The sequence below is a fragment of the Anopheles nili genome, chromosome 2 (assembly GCF_943737925.1).
Source record: "Anopheles nili chromosome 2, idAnoNiliSN_F5_01, whole genome shotgun sequence".
NCBI classification, from domain to species: Eukaryota; Metazoa; Arthropoda; class Insecta; order Diptera; family Culicidae; genus Anopheles; species Anopheles nili.
The window spans coordinates 33,220,396-33,247,031 of record NC_071291.1 but is presented as its reverse complement, the minus strand read 5'-3'; the positions used below and the strand labels follow the sequence as shown (position 1 = coordinate 33,247,031).

Genomic DNA, 26,636 nt, shown 5'->3' with positions numbered 1-26,636 from the left:
AAAATACATCTCAGCAGCAACATTGCGAAGTAAGAGGAACCATCAACAGCGTGCACGTACAATATGCGTACCGAGCGTTAAAGCATGTCGCTTTCCTAGCTAATCTCTCGCGATCAAACGTGTTTTCTTTATCTTAACCATCAAAAAGTCATTCGCATGGCCGCTCCGATGCAACAAAACTGCAGACGATGCAATTCGATGCCGTTCCGTTTCCCCAATCCGAGCTTGCTGGGTGCGTTGGGAGATAATTCGCATTGCTCGTAAAAATCTCCATCGCATGTGTTAGCCCTCTTCCACGTCTGGACGCCGTTCCAACGTAGCGTCATTAATATGCTCCAATGCTCAATGGAGACATCTTCAGCGATCGTTGTGCGTCTTTCGAGGCGCCCGTTGCCTCCAACCGGGTTAACTCGATCCCTTCCAATCCATCTCTAGGAGACGCGCAATTACGCGCGATCGTCGATTAACCCTTGTCGAGCCGCCGGTCGGTACGATAATTACGGAACGATAGCTAACGATTACAATTTAATTAATTGCTTGTGATGTGTGCCCCGTGGAAGTACTTTTTTGCGTACCTGTGCTGGCGATCCACTTCCGGTCGATCGGACGAACCGTAGCACTGCAACTCGGTGGGGAAAATCGTGCTGCCTGGCGGCTGCTAACGTGCAGATCCTGCCTCGGCCACCTGGACTTAGTGAAGTGAGTTATCGCAGTGTGGAGAGTGCTTGAAGTTCGGGTAGAGTTCACGACCAAAGACAGCAATGTCACTTTTCTCATCAAACAACGGCCGTCCGCGGTCCCTCATGGAGGCGCTGCTGGCGAAAAAAATCGAAGCTGCGTCGCAACAAACTGGCCCGGGAGGATCGCGACTCATTCGAACGGATTCCATGGATTCGAGCAGTAGCATCGGCTCGCTGGGATCGCTTATTTTGGGTGACGATGTTTGCCGCTGTGACGATTGTCTGCTCGGTATCGTCGATCTCTACACCATCGGTCCGAAGGAGACGGCCAGTAGCATCAAGAAGGTAGGCAACTGTTACGTAGAACAAACTACTGCAAAGGGGCACATCAATTCCAATTTATGCGGGTGTTGCTCAGAGAGTCGCATGACGTGGATGCTGGCCTATTTTAAGCTTTTTTCTTGCTGTGAAAAAATGTATATCTTGTCACTTTTTGGGATCGTTGCGATAGCGATGTATATTTTATGTCCTATAGAAAATCGCCAACTAGCGTGTTTATTATGGCTACCGCGAACATGAAATCGATACTAATGCGGATCGTTTGAGCAGATGGTAATACCTTCTGTGCTGTTTTATGTTTATCGTTATATGTCTATTCTATGAGATGTCGCTTTTCTAGCAGAAAAGTTCCAACAATTTAGCAGTCATATTTAAAAATTCCGTCTAAGCTACCAATTAACAGCACCGAAGTTTATGTCCTTTAGTGTTGTTCATAGAAAATATTTATGCTAAATCTTATTCATAATAATAGTTGATTTATTTCGTGATTACAAGTAACATTACATGATAGCTTAGGTTTTGCACTCAATATTTTTATTTTATTTTGTAGTACTAGGAAATACTTACAATGCTTATCAATCTGGGGTCCAAGATTGGTCATATATCGTGTTATTCGTATTTATTGCAGAAGTTTATTTAAGAAATGAGCCTAAATTGATTAAGTAGATTAGCAGTGAAAAAGAAAGATTTCTATACCAAATGTTGCAACTAGTTTGCCGATCATTCAATTGTGCTGTATTTTATCGTATGAACATTTATTCGATTAAATCCAAGACTAATTCAAGAGCAATTTGATAAATACGAAAAAAGCGCCATCTTTTGGCCGGTATTCGTTCCTGACCGCGAGATGGCGCTGTGTGTTGTTGGTTGAATATGATGGCAAGAGTATAATGGTTGCAAATGTTTGGTCTGTTAGTCTTAATGCGTTAGTAATTCTTTTAGTAATTAGAAATAAAATACATTTACTGAAAAGCAGGTAATAAAAGTGCGAAAAATAAGGTAGTAGTTTGACTATTTATTTAAGGTTTCTAGTCAATCTGCCTGTTTTCCCAACATCCGAATAATTTCTAAAATTGATGTTATTAACTCTGATTGATTTTATAAAAATAGTGAGAAAATTAATTACTATTTTTTTGATGAGATATGGTTGAAATATCTGAAGAAGAAAGAGACAAAAAATCAAGTTGTTCATAATAGGCATTGATTTACGCTATACTTCTACTAAAACATACATTGATGAATAATGAGAAAGCTAAGATAATTAGCCAATCTACAAATTTTGAGTATTGTTGTGGTCGTTGGAATTAAATAGATGTTTTTGAATGAAAAAATGTTAGAAATTAAATAAAATCAAATGAAACAAACGGACGTGTAATTAACAAATAATGAATGGGAAATGTTTTTTTTTTTGAATGCGATTACGTGTAACCAAGTGTAACTGTTAGAAAACAATCGTGCAAATAGAGCAAGCTGGTGTTAAACAAGAGAAGCATTCATCCATCACAAGAATAATTTGGAATGACGATCTAGGGAACGAAAAAAGAAAGTATGGCCAACCCTAGAGCCAAGCCCTCAGTCTCTCAGTGCGAGAGACGCTTGGAATTGCTTGAAATTCTAAATGAATAAATTAAAATACTAAACGAAGATAATTTATTTTATTGCTGTATTGTGCAAGTCGCGTGTGCTGTGCTAGCGCGTTTAGCTCGCTATCGTGCAATGAGAAGAATGCAGCCGCAGTAAATTGAACTGGAGATGCTGCCTCTATCTTCAATTTGGCTTTGTTGGAGTTTTTTTTTCCAGCAGTAACTAATAATCATCCCGCATGATAGTGTTTTCTGTGCGACGATGAAATGTGATTTAATTCGAATTCATCACACACTTGCACGCTCATGTAGCGTTATTTGGACGGAATCAAAAGTTGTGTAAATCACAGCTGCTGCCAGAACTAGGTCACATTTCAGAGCAAACGGAATGTTTTAGACGTATCGTTTTCTTAAAAATCGATGCAATTTTATTAAAGATGTTGAAGCGTAGAAATCGCAATACGAACAAAAAGCTCCTCGACGAGCGATTGGTAAAAAAGAGAGAGAGAAAAAATGAGACTGAGAAAGTTGTCAGAGCTTTTGATCGTGCGCTCTCTGATACTTCTCATGTACACTATGTTCATTTAGATGCACGCTGCCATTGACTATCGACTTTGGTTAGTAAATTGAGTAAACTACTTACTACGCATAGTTCACTTTTCGTATTGCGTAGCAAAAGTCACGATATGAAACTGATAATAAAGTTCTTCATTCAGCTAAGGCTCGATAAAAAACATATTTCGGTGGCTAACAAATGGCTCAAATCAGCACATAGTTAGTAAATGCTGCGATTATTGCCATAAATCGTTTATGTAAAAAAAATATAATCATATTTCATAAAAAACATAGGTATTTTACATTTAAAATTAAAATTGAAGTAATACTTCTGACGAACATGAAAGTTTAAATATCATGATCATGAACTTGATTGTAATAAACACCTCATGAGTTTCAAAAGCAAACAATGTTTTTCAAAATTTTCTGCTTAAAATGAGCAGAAAGTTCACGAAACGATCGCTGGCTTGGAAATGATCGCGAATGAAGTTTCGCCTCGTGCCAACAGAAAGAGAGATCGCTTGAGAGCTTGCGCCAAGCTTTCGACGCCATTCTCTCCGATCCGAGCAACGGCAGTCGGTGGCCCCAGTTTCCAAACACCAACACACGTACCAACCGCCCGTATCACTGATAGCGTGCGATTCGTGTGAAGCAAACGCGACGATCAGCGTCACAAACGCGATCGTTGCTCGAAGCTGGTGTCCCCACGCGCACCCAGCTTCCAAGCTCGCACCCGTGTGCCCCGAATCCGTACGAACCAGCTCGATCAGCACACCCACACACATACACACTCATTTGGAGCGCGCTTGGCTGCCGCGAGCGCTATTGTTGATATATCAGTTTGATTCCAACCGCCGGTCGTTGTGCGTGGCGCGTTTTCCGAACCGGAACTACGTAGAACGATCATCCGCACTCAATTCAGTTAATTTCGGGGCCCGGTTAAAGCCCGTGGTGATCGTTCAGAAGAGTCGATCTAAGGGCGAGGTGATCGCGGTGAGCGATCTAAGGGCATTCAACGCCAACGTGACACAGGACTCGCAGTGCAAGGCGGCCTACGCGCCCCAAAAAAAGACACAGTGTTTGGGAAGAGCGCAAACTTTCACTTTTGGCCCCGCGGAAAAAGGTTAAATTTCGGGCGTGAACGCGGCTACCGGTTTGCTTGGTTTCGGTTTCGGCTTCTCTTCGCGGCGGTTTCCGTGCCCGTCCCCGCATGGTGAAATGATCGTTCCAGTGTTCCGCGATGGTGATGGCCACAAACCGGGCGTGCACTAAACCGACAGGCCCCACAGTGTACGTAACGGCATCAATGAGCAGTGTTGTTGTGCTGCGTTTTTATGCGCTTTTTTTTCCTGATCTCCCCCCACAAACGCAAAAACCAGCCAAAGGGTGTAGCGAACATGGCACCCATAGGGGTGGGAATCTCACCCCCTACATTCTCCCTCCACACACACACACACACACGCACGCATGCGATTGCACGTTCGATCGCCACCAAAGGTAGCGTTCTCGGGAGCTCCCGTTCCCGTGCGAGACGACTAAATATTTGATCTCGCGATTAGGGTGTGGGATCTTGCGGGAAACAATATACACGCGCGAGAACACAACCCACCTGGAATGCAGCTGCGCACCGGTGGCTTTCGCGCAGGTTTACATCGCAATATCGCCTGCCCGCGGAGACATTCGCCGAGAGACCGTGCACGATTTCGCGGTTCTGCCCGATACGGAGTGGACGTTTGTTTTTTTTTTGTTTCTCGAGCCGGATTGAAACTTTCCCCAGGGCCCGGTGAGATTATTTAAGGCAGGCAGGCAGACAGCCCCAGGGGGTGATTATCTCCCACGAGGCATACAGCCTCCTCCGTACCGGGATGGAAGCAAAGAAAAAGGGCACCATTCCCGCGATCTTCAAAAACCCACTCGAGGCGCCTCCACCAACACTGGATTGTGTTTGAACAACGCGGCTCATTATCAGTTGCTGCGGTGGCGGTGGATTACGGGCCTATGGGATGGGAGTATCTGTTTGCAAAACAAAACCGCGCGTTAATGCACAACTGGCGGAATGATAAGGTTGGGAGGTGAAATTAAATTAAGCCACCGGTACCGCATCTTTTGGCTATTGGACCGGCCAACATAAAAACCCCGGCAGATGGTCAGGGTGATCGTTTCGCCTTCGAGCGAACGTGCAATAAATTTTCCACTCTTCAATGGATCGCCCAACTGGCGAATGGAATGCCGTGGGTCGTGGGCATCCTCCCTGGCGAATCCTCGACGAAACGGTTCGTGGACGTTCTTGAACTGTCATCGTCAAGTCGCACGTCCACGCACCGTCGTCGGGATGAAGTCGTTTGCCGTACAGCAGGGTCTGCTGTTGTGTGTAAAATGCGTAGACGTACGCCTTCTACCGCTTCCAGGAGTCCAGAGTCCGGAGAAGCTCAGCCTCCTACGGATTGGGGTGGTTTTTTTTTTCGTACCGATGAGTCATTCGACTGCTTGGTGGCCTGGAAATGGAATGAGCGCATTTTTTTCCCACCCTATATGTCATCCTTCCGTCGTCGCTCGTGTACAACGATCGATGAGCCGCACGAGGATGATGAATATGTTCTGTTGGGTGTTTCTTTTTCGTGCGGATGCTGGAAACATCGCGGACAATAATTCACATGGTGCGAGAAAAAAAAATAGACGACACTGTGGCCTTCATTTGACGCACACGCCGTAACGTTCTCGTGTCGGAGGGTGTGAATGCGGTCAGCTTGCGGTTTTGTACGACGTACGACGTCATCAATTAGCAATTTTAACATCCTCTAGCCAGGGGTCGGGTTTTGCGACGATGGCGCAGCTAGCGGAAGCCCCCGTCAGAATTGTATCGATCGCTGAAGCGTATCGACTTTCCTTCATGGTCGTGGTTTGCGTCAAAGAATTGTTTTAAAATTCAAAACATTTTAATCGTGACGCACGGTGGTGACACACCCCGTGGCTTTAGCAACGATGATCGAATGGAGGCTCAACATTTAATCAGAATCTTGGATTAATCGACCATGGCTTTGGACTTTCCAGCGAGCTCTGGTTCTTTTCTCGGTTTTGGGTGCGTTGGATACGTTCTAGAAGTTGCTTTTCTTGTCATTGAGAAAAAGCATACAATGTCTTGTGCTTGGTTATTCCAAAACACCGCAGAAAGGGATTTCCACAAACAGAACGTAAACGTCAGAAGAGACAGACTGAGCAAACGTACGAAGTCACCGAACGTCCGCATTAGTTGTCATCATTTAGCGACTCCTCTCGCTTCGATGATGGTTTGATTTTATGTGGCGTTTTGGATACTTCAAAATGCTTCAAATTCTGTTCACATATTGCTCGCACGGTTGTATTTCGCAGTGGAGCAAAACCGTTCACAACAACCCGACTCGGCGGTTCTGAGTTGTGCCTCTGAACCGGTTGTCATCTCTAATGGCCGCTAATGGCGTCCCTGACGTTTCCTTATCATCTTAGCGTCACATTTGTACCCAGGCAAGAGACACGCCACCGTTCACGTTGGTGGTTGAGAAATAAATTTTTATTGCCTCAGCCATTTCGCTGGGTTCGAGTTGATTGCACAATAGTGCGATGTTTCAATTGCAGCAGCACTCCGAACGGAGCAGAACGCGAACGAATGAGCTAGTGACAGGTTGGTCGGTTGAAAACTTGGCAGCCGGCAGAATGGTGGAATACCATTTTGCGTGCTTGCGTGGAACGCACGCGTTTGTAAAAGCCATCACGTAAAGATGTGCTTATGTGCTACCAACGCTGTACCAACTGACACATCGCGAGATGCATGCTTAACATGCACCTGATGCACCACTGGTGCCATGGCGATTTCTCAAAACCGACATTCTTGGGGATGCTTGGTGAATGTCGCAGCAACAAAAAAAAAAGCAAAACACCTTTCTCTTCGCTCCAAACGCGGAAAGGTTTTCGGTGGAACGTTCGCAGCAAAATACACTGGCACAAAAAAGCCCTACAATAATTCGCGATTTTATTGTTATTCGCGACGTTTTGTCTTGCGCCCGCGGGCGCAATGCCATACCTTTGCGCTTAATCGATTATACCATTTGTGGGGCAATTTCGATGAATTACAATAATGTAAAGCTGATTACTGTGTCCACTCGGTAGCCGGTAGGGACATTCATTGCCCGGTCCGGGATGACGGGCTGTTTCTGGAGCTATGTGTGTTGAGCTCGTCAAAAGCTGGTGGTCCAGAGTGACCGCTCATCATTCGCTCCGTGGCCCCAAAGGAATATGGCGTTTTATTCGCACGAGGCAAACCCGTCCCCCGGCCAGGGCAACCGGTTCGGAGTGGCCCACTACCAAATAAGACCCCTCATAAGTACCGCAATAAATTTCCCTCGGTTCCTTCGGCGACGGAACGGGAGCACTATGTGGCCGTGTTGGTGACGATCGATTGGAAGTGGCCGTGGTGGGGTAAAAGCGACGGCAAAAGGCATTTTCACCCCACTGATGGACGTCCTGAAATTGGTCCGTACACTTATGGAAACTTGCCCGAGACCCTCCCATTGGGGATGGTGGGCTTGGTTCAAGACAAATTAACTTCGGAAGCGCGTTGCACGCTCGTTGGCAATACAAATGGGGAACAATCGGGAACCAAAGGGGTTTGTGCGTGTGTGTGTGGAATGAGAACATGGGATGTTTGTGCACCTTTTTGCCTCAGGGGAGATCCATTGTGTGGCAGTTCGGCTTCCACTGACTGAGGTCTTACCCATTTTGCAGTGCTCCGGAGAGCATTTCCCAGGTCTAAGTGCCACAATTCCCAGCGAACACTACCGAGGGCTCAAGAAAGGATGCCTATCTGCACGCTACCGACGGTGACAATTTACGAGGATTTCGATAAGCTGAGCGCGAAGGAAGTTTACTTCACGGACTCCGGCGACAAGGTGACGGTGAAGCTGCTACACTTTCCCGACCTAAGCCCGGAGGAGCAGGATCACCTGAAGAACATGTCAGACAGTGGCGACGAGCATGGAAGTGCCGCAGGTATCAGTCCCACGGCGAGTGGATCGGGTGGTGATGCGATGCCACGCACGCGCAAGAAGTCCTTCACCAGGAAGCTGTCCAATGATGCTCGCAAATTCTCGGCCCTCACAAATCGCAAGAACTCGAAGGATGCCGACCTAACGGCGCTTGCCGGTGCATCAGGAGGGCCGTTAACTCAGCAACCAGCGGCCGGACAACATCACCATCACCATCATCATCAGCATCACTTCCATCACTACCATCATCATCATAATCAGCACCATGGGCAGACGTCGCAGCACCGACAGCGGTCTCAGAGTTCGCCCCAACCGCAGTACTACTATCAAAATCAGCTTCCCATACTGCAGCATCCGGCCGCGGAGGCCAGCGTCGGTGGAGGCAGTTCGCTGCGCCACCGGATGGGTGTGAACCGATCGCCTTCTCCTCGTCAGTCCGCCAGCCTGTGCCCGGGGTATGAGCAGTACCAGATGTCACTGCTCGAGGTTCCCATGCCACGTGACTACGGTGATGCATCGAGTGACGATCTGAGCTCCGAATGGGACTCGGATGTACCGGACGTTAGGCATGAACCGGGAGCGAAGGTAAGCTGGAGGCGATGCGAGGTGGCTGTACAACACTGGGCACCATCGATTGCTGGAGGTTGTGGAGATGTGCCCTATCGGAAACTAGCTCGCTGTGATGGGATGGATTTTTGGTGCGATCATCGTTGAGATCTGGTACAGTTTGTCGAGGAAAACGTTTCTCTAACGGTAGGGTTTGTTTGATTGCAAATTGCACTGATTGCATTCAGATTGAAAACCCAACCGGACACGTGTGGTAAGGTTCTGTCGTCATGAAGATCGTGATGCAGCGTTAATGACGACGTTTTCACCCTCTCCGTGACGTACGTTTCGACCCTCAGGATTCGTTCACTTTCGTTTTCTGGGGCATGTGCATGGGTCGTAAAATTTCGTCCGATCAGAACGCGTTCTAAATCGCTTCCATGTTTATTTCGCCGGTTATAGCGATGAGCCTTCACCGCGCGATAAGCGGTCGCTTCTTCTGTGAAACTGCGCAGTGTGTGTGTATATAAATAGCCTGATCCGGAATCAGCCGCAACCTGGGAGTCATTTAACGATTGTGATCCGCGACTGGCCCCGTCCAACAATGATCCATCAGGGGTGATCATGATCACTCTGTCGATCAGAGGCCAGGGAGCCTTAATAAAACCCTTTGAGACGAGAACAAAATGCCGTAGCTGAACATATGCATTTAAGAGGATATGAGTGGCTTAATCAAATGTGTACTGTAGGATTTGGGAAGTATTATTCGAAGGGGTGTTAGGAGTACAAGCTTAAGAAGCTTATCAATGAAAGCCCATTCTTTCAAGCTCATTCTGCCAGGGGTAATGGTGTCAGCAGAACGAGTAGCTTTCACATAAACATCGGTTCATGGTGTTCTGAAACTGTAAATAGTATGAGTTAGAAGATAAGAGTTTTATAGCTGTACAATTATCGAACGATCTTTGAGACAAAAACAAATCATAGAATTTACTAGACGTAAAGCGGTAGTAATTAAATTTACGTGATATCCTAGAAGCCTGATACTTGCAATTGGTGAAAAGCATATGAACTACTGTTCCATAAGTTTGTTTCAGCATTTTATGAAAACTAGAGTACCTAGAGTAACGCTGCAATCGTGAACCAACGTCTTCAGCTGCGTTGCGTACTAAAAGCACAGAGCGCGTATGTTCTCCTACACGACATGAACGCAGCACGTGTTCCGCGCGTTTGCCGCGATCACTTTCGCGTTAATCTAATTTATTCCTATCAAAACCATCGCTTGCCAGCGCTCGCTAGCGGTGCGGATCATTCCTTCCCACAAATTCAGCGCTCGAGCAGGTGCATGCGAGCGCGCATTTCGCACGCCACTTCCGGAACCAAAGGCTAACGAGCTAATTTGCTGGCGGCGAAAATCTGATCAGCCGAAAATGGCGACAGCAAACGACGCACGGCGATAGTAATTGACGTGACATTTTGCTACGCACGGCAATGTCGCCCTCCATCCTGGCCCTCGGGTTTTGCGGTCGCTAACCAGCGCCGTGCGAAACGGTGTGTGGGCTCCAGCGTCATCGGCGTCATTGGCGAAGAAATGTGATAGCCTCCAGCGGCGGTGTGTTTACGTAACATTGATGCTTACGCATGCTGCTGCCCCTGGGATGAAGGGAAAAGAAATCGGCGCGACAACAAAGCGCTAATAAAAATGCCACACAGCTGCAGTTGGGCATGAAACGAGTGTGGCACCACTCGCAGATGCGTGTTGGAATGTGTGTCGTTGATTCGATTACATTTAAGCGCAAAATGTACGCGCATTTCGACGCAATGATCTGTGAACGTCGATCTCGTTTGAAGAGCTTCGGCGAGCTCCGAACGTAGGTTAGTGAGCAAAAAGCAAAAGTTTACGCGGGAATTAGATAAACATGACGCAATGAAAAATGCAAATCCAGACGCAATGAGCGGATGGTAATGAATGTTACATACGTTGGAAACTTGAACCTGCTCCGCTTCGAACCACAACGCTAGAATCGAGAGATGATCTTTCCAATCGGTAGAAACCGGGTAGACGTCAACTCATCCTGAACCGGGCAGCGAACTGCAACGAATAATAAACGATAGGACGTGTTAGTGGTTTAAGGGGCGACATTTACGGTTCGGAAGCGTAAACCTGTACCATATTGCTAGCAAACACCGACAGTCCCAGCAGGGAAGATGTTCGCGGCTGCGGTGAGAGTATCGAATTTCCTACAACACCACACCGGTTCGAGGTGTTTTTGGATGCGTTTGTTGCGTGGCTAGAAAACCCGCAAGGTTGATGTTATATTACACCGAACGTTGGAATTCAAAAATGCTATACACACGGTCACTAATGTCGCATAAATGTCACCGTCTTTCTTCGACAGCCTTCCGGATGGCGCAAGCTGCGAAACATCGTCCAATGGACACCGTTCTTTCAGACGTACAAGAAGCAGCGCTACCCGTGGGTACAGCTAGCCGGTCATCAGGGAAACTTCAAAGCCGGCCCGGACCAGGGAACGGTACTGAAGAAGCTGTGCCCCAAAGAGGAAAAGTGCTTTAAGGTAAGGGCCGAAATCGGCGAGAGTGATCTAGAGCGAATGGCGTTGGAATTCACGGTGTGTCTTGCTATTTGCCGCAGGTTCTGATGAAGGATGTCTTGAGGCCCTACGTCCCCGAGTACAAGGGCCAGGTGAACAGCGAAGATGGAGAATGTATCCTTTTTAAAACATTACATAGCTTAATCTTAAAAATATCTGCCATGTGTTCAGGTTCTTCGATCTGATTGATTGCACTAAACTTTGTTGAACTTTATCTTTCCTTAACTGCATAATTATTTCACCTTCAGCAACATACATACAGTTGCAGGATTTACTAAGCGACTTCTATCAACCTTGTGTCATGGACTGTAAGATAGGTGTCAGAACCTACCTTGAAGAAGAACTGTCGAAAGCCAAAGAGAAGCCGAAACTTCGAAAAGTACGTATGGAGCACTCTGCTGCTCAGGTCCGTCACTAAACCGTGTGCTTGTTTTATCTCATTGCAGGATATGTATGAAAAAATGATTCAAATCGATCAAAACGCCCCTTCCGAAGAGGAACACCGAGCAAAGGGTGTCACGAAGCCACGCTACATGGTGTGGAGGGAAACCATTTCCAGTACATCCACGCTCGGATTCCGAATAGAGGTAAGGGCGCTCAGCTCATCAATAAGCCCAGTGTTCGTTAGCGGGAGCCACGCTACAGAAGCAGGATGTGAATTGGTTTGTTTTTGCTCAACATTCAGCATGGTGTTTAGATAGGTGATCTTATCGATCGCAGAGGGAATGATGTGCACTTCGAAGTATTGAGCAGAAAACTCGCATTTGTGTTTCTGGTTGTTATGTACCTCAAAAAGAATAATTGTTTTCGATGTGAGTAATTGATGCCGGCAATTGTTCAATCATATTATTTTGTTTTATTTTTTTTTGTTTTCTGTTATGAAGGAACATATATGGCTTTCAGAGCTTTTAGAAAGCTGGCCCGGATCGCTTCAAAAGCTCCAAAAGCTCAAATATTTTCGGAGTTATTGCACCTAGGCCAATGAATATTTCAATAAATGAGAATTATTTCTTTAAGAATAATGGTATTCTTTTAAATATTCTGAATAGTGTACAAAATTCTAGGTTTTCATTATTCACCCAGATTCTAAAGATTCTAGATTGAAGACATGCTTTTTATGCAGAATTCAAAACGCTGCTATAGAGTGTAGTTTACTGCTAAAATATATCTAAGTAAATTGAATCGAAGTAAAGCATGCGTTCGATCTCATTTTAGGGCATTAAAAAGAGCGACGGAACAAGTTCGAAGGATTTCAAAACTACAAAATCACGGGATCAAATATGTGATGCATTTCGCGAGTTTACCGAAGGATTCCCTCATGCAATGGTAAGCAAATGCGAGTGCGATTTCAGTCCTGCGGTTGCCTCATGTATGTTTCACGTATGATGCTTTGCAGCCGAAATATATCCAGCGGCTAAAGGCGATCCGGGCGACACTGGAATTTTCCGAGTTCTTCAAGAGCCACGAGGTGATAGGCAGCTCGCTGCTGTTCGTACACGACCGGCACAAGGCGAGCGTGTGGTTGATCGATTTCGCTAAAACCGTGTCCCTGCCAGAGACCGTCGCTATCACGCACGACAGCAAATGGAAGGTGGGCAACCACGAGGACGGCTACCTGATCGGGATCAACAATCTGATCGACATCTTCAGTGAGGTGCACGATCGCCAGTCGCTGCAGTCGCTAACGGAACGAATTCCGAGGCTTTCGCTGCCAGACGACAGCAACGGTGTTGATGCGGTTGCGGACGATCAGCAACACTGTGCCGAGCGTACTGTGAACAATGAGTTCCCGCCCAACGCCCTGCCGACCGCCTCAAGCCGGTGCAGCGATAAGATCAACTGCGTGAACAATAACAACAATTATGGTTGTAAAGCGGACGAACAGCAGCTAGCAGGCGGCAACGCAACGGACGGCACGGGTTTACACGACTGCGTTGGATCGAACTCGGGCTAGCCTGTACGATTGGGCCTCAAAGGGCGCGAGTTAAACGCTGCCAAACAAGGACTGAAACTCGAAGCGATGCGTTTTGAAGAGCTACAAATAAAATTATACACTAAACGGTTTCACTGTTCCCATCGCCTGCGCGGCTGAGGAATGCAGTACATTTTGTTTTAGTGGCTCGAAATGGAATGGTCGAATTATAGTCCCATTCCCTGGGCCGGCTCCGTTTTCCATACCTAGAAATGGCGGGCGAGAAACGGTTGCTTAATTTATAAAATAAAAGAAATACTACGATCAAACACTCTGAGCAGTAGGATAGAACGAAATAGTGTATTTTTTAGCAGCATAAGCAGGCACATATTAATAGATTCGTACGATGAAAATCGATGGAAGATGTGTGTTATTTTCAAATGCTTGCACGTTATGTATGACGTAACGTTTGATGAATGATGACCTGTATAACTCACATAAAGTCACTAGGTTTAAGCGTTTCTTTTAGATAGAGATATCTTAAAATAACACAAGTTAGAAATGACTTTCGTCAAAGGTGGAACAATTTATTTGCTTTCTTATGCTTTCATCACGGTTTCATGTGATGCAGGGAATAGATCGATATACTTATGGTTTCATCACGATGTGTTGCAGGGAGTAGATGTGATGCTTACAGCTGTTGCCGGTGCATAAGATTAACGTAATGAAGACTCAATCCGACCGAAAGTCACCGATCTTCTATCGAAACTATACACCCGTTAGTGATTCTTAGTATGACGGCAAACTTCACCACTAAGTCCTGCATAGTCAACGATGTGTTAAAGCGATAGTTTCGTACGAGATGTGCGATGAGAATTTTCATCGACAACCAGGCGTATCGGATGCCTACGCAGTTTCTAGGACCTCCACTAAATGGTAGATAAGCGTACGGGTGACGCTTTGCCACTTTCTCGGGAAGAAAATGATCGGGATTGAATTTCGTCGGCTCTGGGCCCCAAATGGACGGCTCACGGTGTAGAGTATAGATAAAGATGCATACGGACGCACCCGCTGGAATGGTGTGTTTTTCTGTAAAAACATTCGACGGGAAAATAATGATACCTTCTTCTATCGATCGAATAGAAAATGAATGCTTACCATCTAGTTTAACATCCGCCACGCATTTCCTTCCAATCAAAGGACCCACAGGAAAGAGGCGCATCGTCTCCTTACACACCATCTCAGTGTAGACGAGATTATTCGCTTCCTCCATCGTGACGGGCTTGGATTTGTCCGGACAAACGCTCATCACCTCCTGGTAAACCATTTCTTGCGCCTCCGGGTGCATAGCGAGCATGAGCAGCAGATTTGACATCGTAGTGGCGGTTGTATCGTGCCCAGCGGCAATCATGGTATCGACATGGTCCTGAATGTGATCCTCGGTTAGCGATGAATTTTTCGCAGCTATATCAAACAGGTTGTCCGCAAAAATGTGTACCGGTTTCTGCTCGTGATTGTCTCCCTCAGTCGGTTGCTTCGAATCACGTGGATGCAGTTTCCGTTCCTTTAGAAATGTGTTGGACATACTACGGATGATGTTCCAGCAGTCCGTTTCGGTTTTGTAGTCTTTTGTAAAGCGGTACAAAAAATCCGGGTACCGTTCAACAGACAGAATACGCTTGAATATGAGCGAAAAAAACGTATCCAATGTGTGAAGATATTCGTCCGCTCCGTCGTGTCCTTGGGTGTTGAGATCCTTTCCAAACGAAGTTGCTTGATTGCGAAATAGAGATCGTGCAGTTGAGCTACATTGACTTTGTTGAAGCAGGTTTTTGATTGATTGTTACTCACCAAACAACGCATCAATCATGCACTTCGCAATATGTAAATTCAGATCAATTTCACCCTTCCCAACATGCTTTCTGATGTTCTCCACCATGATGAAGTCTTTCTCGTTAAAAATATCCACAAAGCTGGATAATATCGAGGGACTGAACGATCGGTTCAGCAGTTTCCGATCGTGCTTCCAGATGTGGTCTGAGCGCAAATAGACAGACTTGTAAATGGCCAATTTTAGCAGGAAATGAAAAACACTCCAACTAACCTGGCTCGGAAAACAGTCCACGGCGTACACGGAAAAAGTTGTAATGATGCGTTTTGTTAAGCAGGTGCGGTGAGTTGAGAACTGTTTGAAAATGGTCCGGATTGTTGTTGATGCCGACAACGAATGCTGGCCCGAGCCAGATTCCCACGGGTGAGTTGTAATTCGGTGCGAAGCGATTGAGCACATTCAAAAAGTCATCTAAAATTGAAATTGAAAGCCGATTGAATTGCCGTATAAATTATTTCTGGGCAGCGATTGTTATAGGATTCAGAATGCATTAACTTTAGTGTCTTTTTACACAAATCAGGCCGACGCTAAAATGCACCGTTGACATTACTTTTTAAACTCTCGCACTCGCTAAACGCGTTATTTGTTCACTTTGATATTTCCTAATCTAAGGATTTTAGTAACTTTTTGTAAACATCTACAATTATGTTAATGGTTTGCATCACGTATGAGAACGATTGGAATAAGCACCTTTACGTTTTTTCCCCAAGATGAGATAAAGCTGGCCAATTAGAGGCAAAGCCAATGGGCCATTCATCGTTGCTGCAGCAGCATACAACTTTCGTCGTTTCCATAGCACACAAACCAGAGCAAGAGTTGTCAATGTGACGGCGACATATACCAGCGAAAACTGTATGTTCATTCTAGCATTGAAATTATGCCAAATTGGGTTGGGAAATGCATTCGATATCACTAGGGTCCTACGATAGTTTGACGCAAACTGAACTGATACTGGAAGGGACAAGCCTCATTTATACGGTACGATTGGCTATGATTGGGTACTAATCAGTTACATTCGGACATAAAACGGGGATTCTATAGTACCGAGAAACGCAACGGCGGATGTCGAGTTGCAAACATTTTTGCCAGATCGATATCTTGCCTCCTTACACCAACGACTGCTTCGGTAATTGATGAGATTAATCCGTACGTAAGCGAACTAATCGTGCCGTAGGATGCACACATTACGATAGAACGATTCTATGCCTGTGTGTGCGGGGTTATGTCTCAATGAATATTAATAGCGAGCGATGGAAATGGAGTTTGAACAATGGGAAAATTATAGACACTGGCGTGCGTTTTCCTTTTCTTTCACTTTTACTCCGGTGGAACAATACAATCTAGTTCACATAAAAGCATCGCTTCCTGGTTGATTTTTTTATGAATAACTCCTGATGAAAGCGTCAGGTCTGTATTGGATTGTTGATGAAAGCCATGATATGAGAGTTAAACGTTTATTAGCGTTGAGATTCGCATTATCAATTAAACACAAATGGGAAAAAATACATTATCAATTAGACCGCTTATGGCTAACATTTTAAAGCGTTTATTCCACGCATGATTACGACAAAACCCTTCGCATTGAATTACAAAATGAATTCGTTTCATTTTTTGACCGTTGATACGGTACGGTAAGGTTGAACAATTGATATCACTGGTAAATTAGCTTGCGGTAAAATCAACTTACTGTAGTTAGTCTTGAATAGGAATGCCGTCAAGGAACGATCGAAACGATTAAGTACGCTCCATTACGATACGTCACACCGGACTGTTGCCGCGATCCTCTATCGACACGAGGCAACCGTTGGTGATCCTCAGAATGACGGCAAATTTAATGAGTAAATCCTCCATCTTGAGCGAAGTCTTAAAGCGATAGTTTCTCACAAGATGTACGATGAGAATTTTCATCGACAACCAGGCGTATCGGATGCCAATGCAATTTCGAGGACCTCCGCTAAAGGGAAGATAAGCGTACGGGTGCCGTTCGGCTGCCTTCTCCGGAAGGAAGTGATCAGGATTGAATTTCGTCGGTTCCGGACCCCAAATCGAAGGGTCCCGATGGATCTGATATATCCCGAGCGCTACGCAGCATCCAGCTGGAATGGTATGTTTCTCTGTAAAAATATTAGACGGGAAAATAATGAGATCTTCTTTTATCGATCGAATAGAAAATGAATGCTTACCATCTAGTTTAACATCCGCCACGCATTTCCTTCCAATCAAAGGACCCACAGGAAAGAGGCGCATCGTCTCCTTACACACCATCTCAGTGTAGACGAGATTATTCGCTTCCTCCATCGTAACGGGCTTGGATTTGTCCGGACAAACGCTCATCACCTCCTGGTAAACCATTTCTTGCACCTCCGGGTGCATAGCGAGCATGAGCAGCAGATTTGACATCGTAGTGGCGGTTGTATCGTGCCCTGCAATAATCATTGTGTCAATGTGATCTTTGATATGCTCCTCGGTTAGCGTGGGGTTGTGCTCTGCCAAATTGAAAAGACTTTCCGCAAAGTTTAGTGCGGGTTTTCCTTCAAAGGCCTGCTCTGCATGGGCGACCTTCGTTTGTTTCGAATTTTGCTTCAACTCTTGCATTAAATCGAACGACATGTTGCGTATAATATTCAAACAGTTTGTTTCGGTTTCGTAATCCTTCGTCAAACGGTAGATGCTATCAGGATAACGTTCCACGTGCAGTATTCGCTTGAACACGAGTGAGAAGAAGGTGTCCAGACAATGTAGGTACTCATCGGCGTCATCGTGTCCTTGCGTGTTGAGATCCTTTCCAAAAGCAGTTCCTAGAAAGTTGAACACGTGTACGATCGACATGACATCATAAAGGAATATGAATGTTATTTATGTAGTACTTGCCAAAAATGGAATCGATGGTGCATTTTGCAATGGTCATGTGGAGATCGATTTCTCCGCGACCCACTAGTTTCCGCATATTCTCCACCATGATAAAGTCTTTGTCATTAAATATATCCACAAAACTGGACAACATAATCGGGCTGAACGATCGATTTAGCAGCTTACGCTCGTTTTTCCATGTGTGGTCTAACAAAAAACGAACGACGGATAAGATTTTCCATCAGTTTAAACCATTTCCATTTAGCACAGTACAACGAACCTGGAGCAGCGAAAAGACCATTAACAACACGGAAAAAGTTGTACTGGTCCATCTTGTTCAGCATGTGCGGCGAGTTCATTACAATCTGGAAGTACTCGGGATTATCCTTGATACCGACGATGAGCTGCGGTCCCATCCACATTCCGATGGGAGACTTGTATTTAGGAGCGTATCGATCAAGCACTTGCAATATGTCCTCTGCGAGGAAGAATAATAAAGATCGAGGGAAGTTAGGTCTTCAAAACTATAATATGGTAACATTCAACTTGTTGAAAGTTCTTTATTATCTCTTGATTAAATATTATCTCTTTTTTGTTTAAATCTTTATTATTATAATTAATTCCCAATATTATCAGTTGATAGTTTGATCAGCTTACTGATTGTTTAATGTTTGATTTAACTGCATTTTAACACATATGTAGACATTTATATTGACATTTTTTTTTAATAATTTCACTCTACGCCACGTTCCAAAACCAATGAAATTATTCCTAAACATCTCTTTTTTTTTGTTACACCACTGAGATCAAAATTGGGTTTGAAAAAAGAAGATGTTCTAAAAACCAGGGTATTAGTTTCCTAATGACACATTCACCAAATACACAAGCACTAATGGAAAACGATCACACACCTCCGCATCGCTTGCCGAAGATGAGATAAACATGCCCGACCAACGGCAGACAAGGTGGCCCATCCATGCTCGCTGCGGCTGCGTACAGTTTTCGCCTTTTCCACCGAATACACACCAAAGCCACTAGCGCCAAAGCCACGCTGACGTACACTAGCACCAATTGTAGCGCCATGGTTATGCTGCGATCACGCACCAATCACAAAACACGATCACTGCCAGGCCTAGGAGTTTCGTGAGGACACTTATTGAGGTCGCAGGTTTTAGCTCGGTCCGTTCAGCGAGACCACCCTGTGCGCACGTGCGGAGACTTGAAAAGAACTGAACCGCATGGCCAGCGACGAACCTCAATTTATAGAACCCCTCAAATGGTCGGAAGCTCTCGCTGGGTTGCAAGCATAAGGCAACGGCGGTGAGTGTGTGGTTTGCGCGAATGCATCAGCTGGTCAGATGCATTTCCATGCGATAGCTTTCAGGGCGCAAAATCACGCCCTTTTACCGCCGATCGTTTGACTGTACGGTGCCACACACGACAGTGGGCCTGAAATTGCCTGGAAAACTAGCGCTATATTCCAGGGTAGTTATTCGAGTGTCTTAGCAGGGCAATCTTAGCAGGCTGATAAAATCGTCTAGGCCGGTGGTGATATGCAAACTCTCACGGGTAATGATTGTGAAATCACACAATTCGTTGCAGCAAATTGCATTCATTTACACAATGGAAGAAATTCTTATCAAACAAGTTGGAAATTGCGAGCCAGCTAACAGCGTTCCGTTCGGAATTGCCTTACGGGATGGAAGAATTGATTACGGCGTGCAGGGTATTTACTTTATCAAATAGGTGATTTGTAATGCTGCTTAGAATTTCTAAACATGGCTCCGTATTTCAGGAAGAATCGAAAAATTTAAATTATTTTAATTTTCTTCCATTAAAATAGCCATAGTTAAGCATGTCCTTCTAAAGAGCCACCTGAGGATCGTTCTCAGAATCTTATAAACATACGTAAGAAGTGAAATGTTGTAAACTTTGCGTAGGAATGCTAATTCGTGCTTTTATTGGCACATTTTATTTCAAGGATTTTCACATTAATCTCGCCCCTGCTAGTACATTTGCATGAACTTCGTTCGCTCATTTGCAGTGCAAAATCCCAACATCAAGAGGATTCATATAAACTTCTTCAAGGTGGCGATGTTTAATTGCATCAGCCGTGATGATGTGGACGCTGCGATGGAGTGAACCATCAACAGCGCATGGGTTGTGGTTTCTCAAGTAATAATGGCTCGTAAATTAAAAGATGAGAATAGTTTGATGTAAGTATAAAATTCTTTTACACTTTGATCATACTCAAAGGCATGCGCATGCACTGTACAACTGTAGAATATTGACATGTTGATTGCTGCACTGTGGGTATCAATGAAAAAACAAACAGCTGTAAGGAAAAGCAGCGCCAATCATGAACACGTGCTTGCACTACACTCTCGTTTTACTAACAACCCAACCCCGTACGCTTTCGATGCATATCTAAACAAATGCTCACCCGAAACCGCGTGTTGACAAGTCAAACTATAGGTTTTGGATGCAATTGCGATGCGCATGTGATATCTGTTTAACAGCACGTGCCAGTTGGTGAAGTGTAGCTGCAGGAATTACAGTGCGTTTTGTGTGCCTGCTTTTACCGTGGCAGTTGTTGACATTGTGCCATCTCATAAACGAGCCCTTGCCCATCTGGGCATGAAAACGAAAGTTAGCGATCGGCTCAGTTCAACAGAGATCGAACCGGCGTGTCCTGCAATTTGCATTGCAATGTTTTGGAGTATCGAACGCCGTAAAATAACGGGCTTAAACCGCCTTTCATGCACCTTACCAGATTGCACATCGTTCTTGGGGGACAGCCGATTCACCATGGAATCAATGCCGCTTTAGTACCCGGTGCCATAAACCCAACCACACGAATGGTGTTAATTGCATACGTACGATCGCCGCAGCTACTTGTTCATCGGAACCAATAAGAAACCGTGAGTGGACAGAATCGTGGGCGATTGTGGCCAGGAAAATGCCCCATCACCTAGGGCGGAATGTTGTGTACTTTGCCACACGGTGGGGGATTAAGATCTTCCAGATCGACGGGGCTCAACCCGCTAAAAAAGGGGCGATTGGCTTGGCACATAATAGGTCACCCGTTTCCGGGAGCAGTAAGGGGCCATAAACTGCGTTCCTCTATATAAGACACCGATGTTAGAGGCCGCCGTTTAGTGCGACAACCTGCCCTTTGCGGTTGTGATCGAAGATGATCTTGTCAGTGGCCTTCGTGGCTACGGTTATCCTGTTGGTCGCGTGTTGGGCCCTTTGTCGATTGAAACGCTGGAAACACTACAAAGCTTCGGCTGAGCTGGATGGTCCTCGTGATTTTCCGCTCATCGGCAGCGCGCATCTGTTCTTTGGCAAGAGCACTGAGGAGCAGTTGCGGTGTGTTATCGATATCAGCAACACCTACCAGTCACCTTGCCGTATCTGGCTCGGACCGAAGCTGTTCGTGTTCATCGACAATGCGGACGATCTGCAGACGGTGCTGAATTCGCCGCACTGCCTCGAGAAGGCGGACGTGTATCGGTTTTTCCAGTGTGAGACTGGGTTGTTCTCTGCACCGGCTAGCGTGTGGCGTGTGCATCGGAAACATCTGAATCCGTGCTTCAACGCAAAAATATTGGCCAGTTTTGTGACGATTTTTAATGACAAAAGTGCAACGCTTGTGGGGCAGCTACGATCGCGCGTGAACGATCGGGCGCTGTTCAACGTGTACGAGAACATTGCCAAATGCACTCTGGATATGGTTTGTGGTAAGGAGCAATTTTTGGCGTGCGAAAAGTGCGTGTGGTTAATGGAACAATGGACATTTGTTTGCGTTTAGCTACGACACTCGGGACTGACATGAACCTACAGAACGAGGAAGGAGACGAGTATATCGCCGCCATCGAAAGGTATACCGCGGAGATTTAGACCGAGAAAGATAGGCATGTTGGTGAACGTTTTCTTCTGCTTTTTTCCCTCCAACTCCAACAGAGCGTCGGAGTTGTTGAACCACCGTTTATACAAAGTTTGGCTGCATCCAGAATGGATCTACCGACTGACGCCATACTACAAAGTGCAACAGCAGTGTTACGCGACCGCGTACAAGATGTCCCGGAAGGTGTTGGCTCTAAAGAGCGACGAGCTGGCGGATATCAGAATGCGACTCAAAAACGGGAAGACACCATCGAACACCACCGGGAAGGATACGACGGATGACCTCCGAAAGCCTCAGATCTACATCGATCAGCTATTCCGTTTGGCGAAAGAAACGGACGTGTTTGATGAGCAAGCGATTCGCGATGAGATCGACACGATCATCCTTGGAGGCAACGAAACATCCGCTCTTACACTGTCACACGTCGTGCTGATGCTGGCCATCCACGAACGTGTACAGCAGAAAGTTTACGACGAAATGGTGGACGTACTTGGAGCGAACTTCACGTCCGTGGAGCTCGAGCATCTCCCGCAGCTGACATACATGGAGATGGTGCTGCGAGAAACGATGCGCCTTTTCCCGGTTGGACCTGTGATCGCACGCCAATGCACGGACGACGTTAAGATTTGTAGGAACACGCGAATGCGCACCCACTTCTGAAAGCTCAGTAGCTCACAAGACACTCTGTTTGATACGCTTGCAGCTAGAACGACACTCCCGAAAGGCGTGACGGTTGTCCTCGGGATCTTCAACGTGCAGCGCAGCACCAACCACTGGGGACCAGCGGCTGATGTCTTCGATCCAGACAACTTCCTACAGGAACGTGTCGCTCAACGCCACGCGTACTGCTTTCTTCCGTTCAGTGCCGGCCCGCGCAACTGCATCGGCTACAAGTACGGCCTGATGTCGATGAAGGTGATGCTGTGCCATTTGCTCGCGACGTACCGGTTCTCGACGGACCTCACGATGGCCGAGCTGACGCTAAAGCTGGACATAACGCTCAAGATCGCAAACAAGCACCTGGTGCGAATCACCGAGCGCTAGTGTCCCGCGATCTCGCGCATTGTATCATGCGCGTGCATTTGGGTGAATTGAAAAATAAAGCTTAACAAACTACCCGGTGGAGCAAAAAAAATAAACAGGGTATAATTTAAGCGTTTGCATGTGCTCCGATGCCTGTCAACACCTCTTAGCAAAAGCAGCCCGCTAACAAGCGGCAGCGAAATTGTGGGATGATTTACGAGCACGGTTCGCGCACGCGTCTAACCCGAGCTGGACGATAAGAAGGGGCGACAACATTGAGCTAAATTCAGTGCTTCCAATGCAATCCGCCTATAGCCTGGGCGAAAATAATAATTGCTATCGAGCGCAAGGCCGACACGCTCGTACCGGCACTAGCCCTAGTCACGTATGGTGACCGCGACCGGGTGTGGGAAGTCCATCGCACGACAACCCCTACCGGCCATCTAGGTGGGCCTGCGAATGGGCTAGGTCAGTGGAAAAACCAGTGCTACCGGGCGCGTGAGTTGCTTTATTTCGGTTCTACTGGCGCGCGTTTATTTACAGATAAAACTCCGTCGTCCCGTGTCGGTGGCGTGATGTCAGATCAATCGGTCTAATCGTTGGGGCCGAGCGTCGCAGGACGCTTAGGACGTCGCCTTCTGAACGACGTGAATGTAGAAGGCCGGATTGGAGACGCCCGTCAGGGGTTTAAAGTCACCGTAGATCTCGTGGGAACGTGCCGCGTGGAAAAGGGACTGCAGAATTTCCTCGAAGACGCGCAGCTTGTGCGGGTAGTATGACAGCCGGAACTCGCTGACCTCGCTACCCGTGCTGATCTGGTAGTCCAGTGTGACCAGCGTCGGTTTGGAGGCTACGTACAGTACCGAAGTTTTGATGTCCGTCGTGTGGCTGCTCTGTTGGGTGCGCATGAGTGTGTAGGAAAAGGAGAAAGGTTCATTTGTGAGCTCGAGCAGTCCTAGCGTGGTGAGCTAGCAGAACGTACATTGTAGTAGATGCACTTGGAGGGTGTCGCTCCCGTGTCCATGATGTTGTCGTAGTTACGGTGATCGATCAGCAGCAGACCGCCGGGTTTGACGCACTTCTCAAAGTTCCTGATGGCTTGGATCTGCTCGCGTTGGTCTCCAAAGTTGTCGAGTAGATGGGCGAACGAGTTACCGAGACACATGACCGCATCGAAGCCACCCTTGAGCAGATGCTTAATGTCGTCGTAGAGAGTCAACCAGTTCGCTTCCTCGATGACTGCAAGTACACCGATTGGTGGAATGTCACGATTTTTGAGATCCTCGAGCTCGACCAAGTGATCTTCTTCACCCGAATGTCACTCACCCCAGTTATCGAAGCTCGATTCCTTGCGCCGGTTCCACCGTTCCTTCAGCGCGTACTTCAGCATCTTGTCCGAGGCGTCGATGGACACGACCTCGAAGCCTTCTTCCAGCAGCATAATCGAGTCGACGCCCGTTCCACACGCCACATCGAGTATGCGCCGCACGCCATTTTCTCGCAGCTTCTCCACCAGGAAGTTGCGGTAGTTTTCCGTGCGGGATTTTTTGTCACCGATGAAAATTTCCCACACCTTTGCCGCCTTACCGTCGGCGTACTGATCGCGCACACCCTCGGCGGAGATACCGTCCGAGCGGGACTGGAACACGGTGTCGGCCTGTGGCATGGTGGTTTGTGGTGATGTTATTTTTGAATTCTGGAATGCTCCAAAACTGCTGAGGAAACGAAAAAAAACCACGAATTAAACTTTAACCCAACGTTGTGCGCTGACGTGAGCGCAATCGTGGGGCACGCATCGCATATTCCCAACACATAATAACGAGATTTATTTTTCGTCTGCCTTATCACCGTTTTCAGCCTTCATTAGAGCAGGAAACTGTTCGAAAAAGCAGCGTAGACTCTTTTACAGTAGGTTTGGTTGCTTTTTTTTTCAAATGAAATTTCAGCTCAAGCAAACAACCGGATTGGCAGATATTTTTCAATTCTGTAAACAAACTGTGGAACGATGTTATCAAATGTGTTCCCTATAATAACACCGATCGCTCAATGGTCCCTTAGGTTTTGCGCGATAAGAACGCGTGGAAAAAAAACAGGCACGGTGCCTTGGCAACTTGGAAAGCATGCTCACGGAAAACGAAGCATCACTACGCATCACTTATCGGCGCACGCGTAGCAACATTGGCGGTTTGGAGCATGATTCCGTGATATGTTCGTGCTCGGGATCGGGAGCCCCACCAGAGCAACTGCAAGGTGCTAATTGTGGTAACGAGCATACACACAAAATAAAAAAGAAAACACGCACAATCCACATTCACAAATGTAAGGGTGCATTTTTTCCCCTTCGCGGCCCGCCTATTACCGTCATTACATCGCATTAGATGCTTGTTTAATTGTTTCTGGACGTCCGATTGAAAGTGGTGTCGGTGTAATGTGCCCGGTTCTAGTAATTGCGCCGCGTGCGACGACGAACCTGGGCGGGCGAACGAGTAAAAGTGTGCTGTCGAACGCGGAAATCTAGAACGATTTGGATATAAAAGGTTAGATAATGAGCCACGCAATGCCCGGTGTTTCGCGTGCTGCGTTACGTGCGATGGATTGCATCGATCGATCGTCGATCAGCGTGCCATGTTTCCCACGTGGAGGCGCGCGACAACGCCACGTACGTCTAGGGTTAGCGCGTGAGATTCTACGATTCCACATGACAGCTGGCACCACAGTCGAACGCTAACGGTTCATGTAGTGCCGCGGCTTGGGCGCGTGAAAAAGGAAAAGCTAATGAGCATCTGCGAATGACTCGACGTCAAGAACCATCGGAACCACACGGAAATGCACCGTCGGTCGCAGTCAATGGGTGGAAAAACGTGACGCCGGAAAGATGCGCTCGATGCACAATGCACCAGCAGTGCAACGTGCAGGTTTAGCTCTCGGTGAAGCCACTCATTACACACATTAGCCCTTCCGGTAGGTCGTGTGTTTGAAAAGGCGTTGGCATTTGTGCGCGCGCGACATAAATTGCACCAAGCCAAGTGGAGTTTGATTTACCGTCCGTGTTTAAATTATTCCGTTAATTTATGGTTTGTTTTGCATCCACCGCGTGATGACATCCGTCGGGATCGACAAATATACGCCCGCGTAAGGTTGGGTAAGTTTGACATTTGACTCCTGCGGGTGCTGCTTTTGCGGAGCCTTTATGCTTTATCGTGCGCGATCGTGCACACGATCGTGATGGCGGTTCAGCTACGATTCAATGTTAATTCCACTGTTCCACGCCACGCGTGCGTACGTGGTAGCGCACATATACCCACGAGAACTGTACACGAGATCACCACCCCGGGGGGGCAAAGGATTGCATAAGCCCAAAAGCACAAACGAGAGCCCGGTCGTTTGTAGTTTCCTTCGGCACAACAACTCATTCTCGGCACGATCACGCGCGCGATCGTTCTAGCGCCGGAAGCGATCGCTTGCCGTAAGTGCCTCATGCGTACGTGGTAGGAATAAACTGGTCGAAATTAATTGTGCAACACACACTCCCTACGGTCACGGTCAAGGATGGCTCCCGGGGGGGTTTAGAATTCACCATGGCCTTAAATCCTTCACACTTACCTCGGAATCGTTCGTCGCGCGATTTCGGATGTGGAACCTCTCGTACCAAACGCCACTTGCTGACTGCTTCAAGGGTCTTCCCTGAGTGCCGGGGACGGCATGACGACACGGTGGATC

General features: G+C 46.7%; 4 protein-coding genes across 4 annotated transcripts; 2 read left to right on the top strand and 2 right to left on the bottom strand.

The window, feature by feature from the left end:
• The first annotated feature begins 637 nt into the window (after positions 1-637).
• Positions 638-13,637, top strand: LOC128721932 (inositol-trisphosphate 3-kinase A-like). The gene is made up of 7 exons (XM_053815735.1): positions 638-1,025; positions 11,118-11,294; positions 11,372-11,444; positions 11,579-11,709; positions 11,777-11,917; positions 12,546-12,656; positions 12,727-13,637. Exons 1-7 carry the CDS (start codon positions 762-764, stop codon positions 13,282-13,284), a joined length of 1,455 nt encoding a protein of 484 aa, XP_053671710.1. The 5' UTR covers positions 638-761; the 3' UTR covers positions 13,285-13,637.
• A 353-nt stretch (positions 13,638-13,990) lies between these two features.
• On the bottom strand, positions 13,991-19,066 carry LOC128721790 (uncharacterized). Its single transcript, XM_053815586.1, is given in 10 exon segments — positions 13,991-14,331; positions 14,401-15,015; positions 15,094-15,279; positions 15,347-15,544; positions 15,824-15,996; positions 16,896-17,247; positions 17,317-17,933; positions 17,935-18,190; positions 18,264-18,461; positions 18,895-19,066. Coding segments are annotated over 10 exon segments (3,108 nt in total).
• A 2,110-nt stretch (positions 19,067-21,176) lies between these two features.
• LOC128730862 (cytochrome P450 4g15-like) lies at positions 21,177-22,937 on the top strand. Its single transcript, XM_053823949.1, has 4 exons — positions 21,177-21,726; positions 21,798-21,867; positions 21,950-22,521; positions 22,597-22,937. The coding sequence occupies exons 1-4, from the start codon at positions 21,177-21,179 to the stop codon at positions 22,935-22,937; spliced, it is 1,533 nt and encodes a 510-aa protein (XP_053679924.1).
• A 473-nt stretch (positions 22,938-23,410) lies between these two features.
• On the bottom strand, positions 23,411-26,554 carry LOC128730867 (glycine N-methyltransferase). Its single transcript, XM_053823953.1, has 4 exons — positions 26,520-26,554; positions 24,243-24,628; positions 23,899-24,155; positions 23,411-23,809 (listed from the first exon to the last, which is right to left on the bottom strand). The coding sequence occupies exons 2-4, from the start codon at positions 24,580-24,582 to the stop codon at positions 23,540-23,542; spliced, it is 867 nt and encodes a 288-aa protein (XP_053679928.1). The 5' UTR covers positions 24,583-24,628; positions 26,520-26,554; the 3' UTR covers positions 23,411-23,539.
• Between the last annotated feature and the right edge of the window lie 82 nt (positions 26,555-26,636).

What these genes read in the sequence shown, in the direction of transcription:
- LOC128721932 (XM_053815735.1), top strand. Translation starts at nt 762, where the DNA reads ATGTCACTTTTCTCATCAAACAACGGCCGTCCGCGGTCCCTCATGGAG. An exon ending in CGGCCAGTAGCATCAAGAAG is followed by an intron (nt 1,026 to 11,117) that starts GTAGGCAACTGT and finishes TTTCTTCGACAG; the next exon opens with CCTTCCGGATGGCGCAAGCT. An exon ending in AAGAGGAAAAGTGCTTTAAG is followed by an intron (nt 11,295 to 11,371) that starts GTAAGGGCCGAA and finishes TATTTGCCGCAG; the next exon opens with GTTCTGATGAAGGATGTCTT.
- LOC128730862 (XM_053823949.1), top strand. Translation starts at nt 21,177, where the DNA reads ATGATCTTGTCAGTGGCCTTCGTGGCTACGGTTATCCTGTTGGTCGCG. An exon ending in CACTCTGGATATGGTTTGTG is followed by an intron (nt 21,727 to 21,797) that starts GTAAGGAGCAAT and finishes GTTTGCGTTTAG; the next exon opens with CTACGACACTCGGGACTGAC. An exon ending in TATATCGCCGCCATCGAAAG is followed by an intron (nt 21,868 to 21,949) that starts GTATACCGCGGA and finishes CAACTCCAACAG; the next exon opens with AGCGTCGGAGTTGTTGAACC.
- LOC128730867 (XM_053823953.1), bottom strand. Translation starts at nt 24,582, where the DNA reads ATGCCACAGGCCGACACCGTGTTCCAGTCCCGCTCGGACGGTATCTCC. An exon ending in ATCGAGCTTCGATAACTGGG is followed by an intron (nt 24,156 to 24,242) that starts GTGAGTGACATT and finishes GTGTACTTGCAG; the next exon opens with TCATCGAGGAAGCGAACTGG. An exon ending in CCAAGTGCATCTACTACAAT is followed by an intron (nt 23,810 to 23,898) that starts GTACGTTCTGCT and finishes CGCACCCAACAG; the next exon opens with AGCAGCCACACGACGGACAT.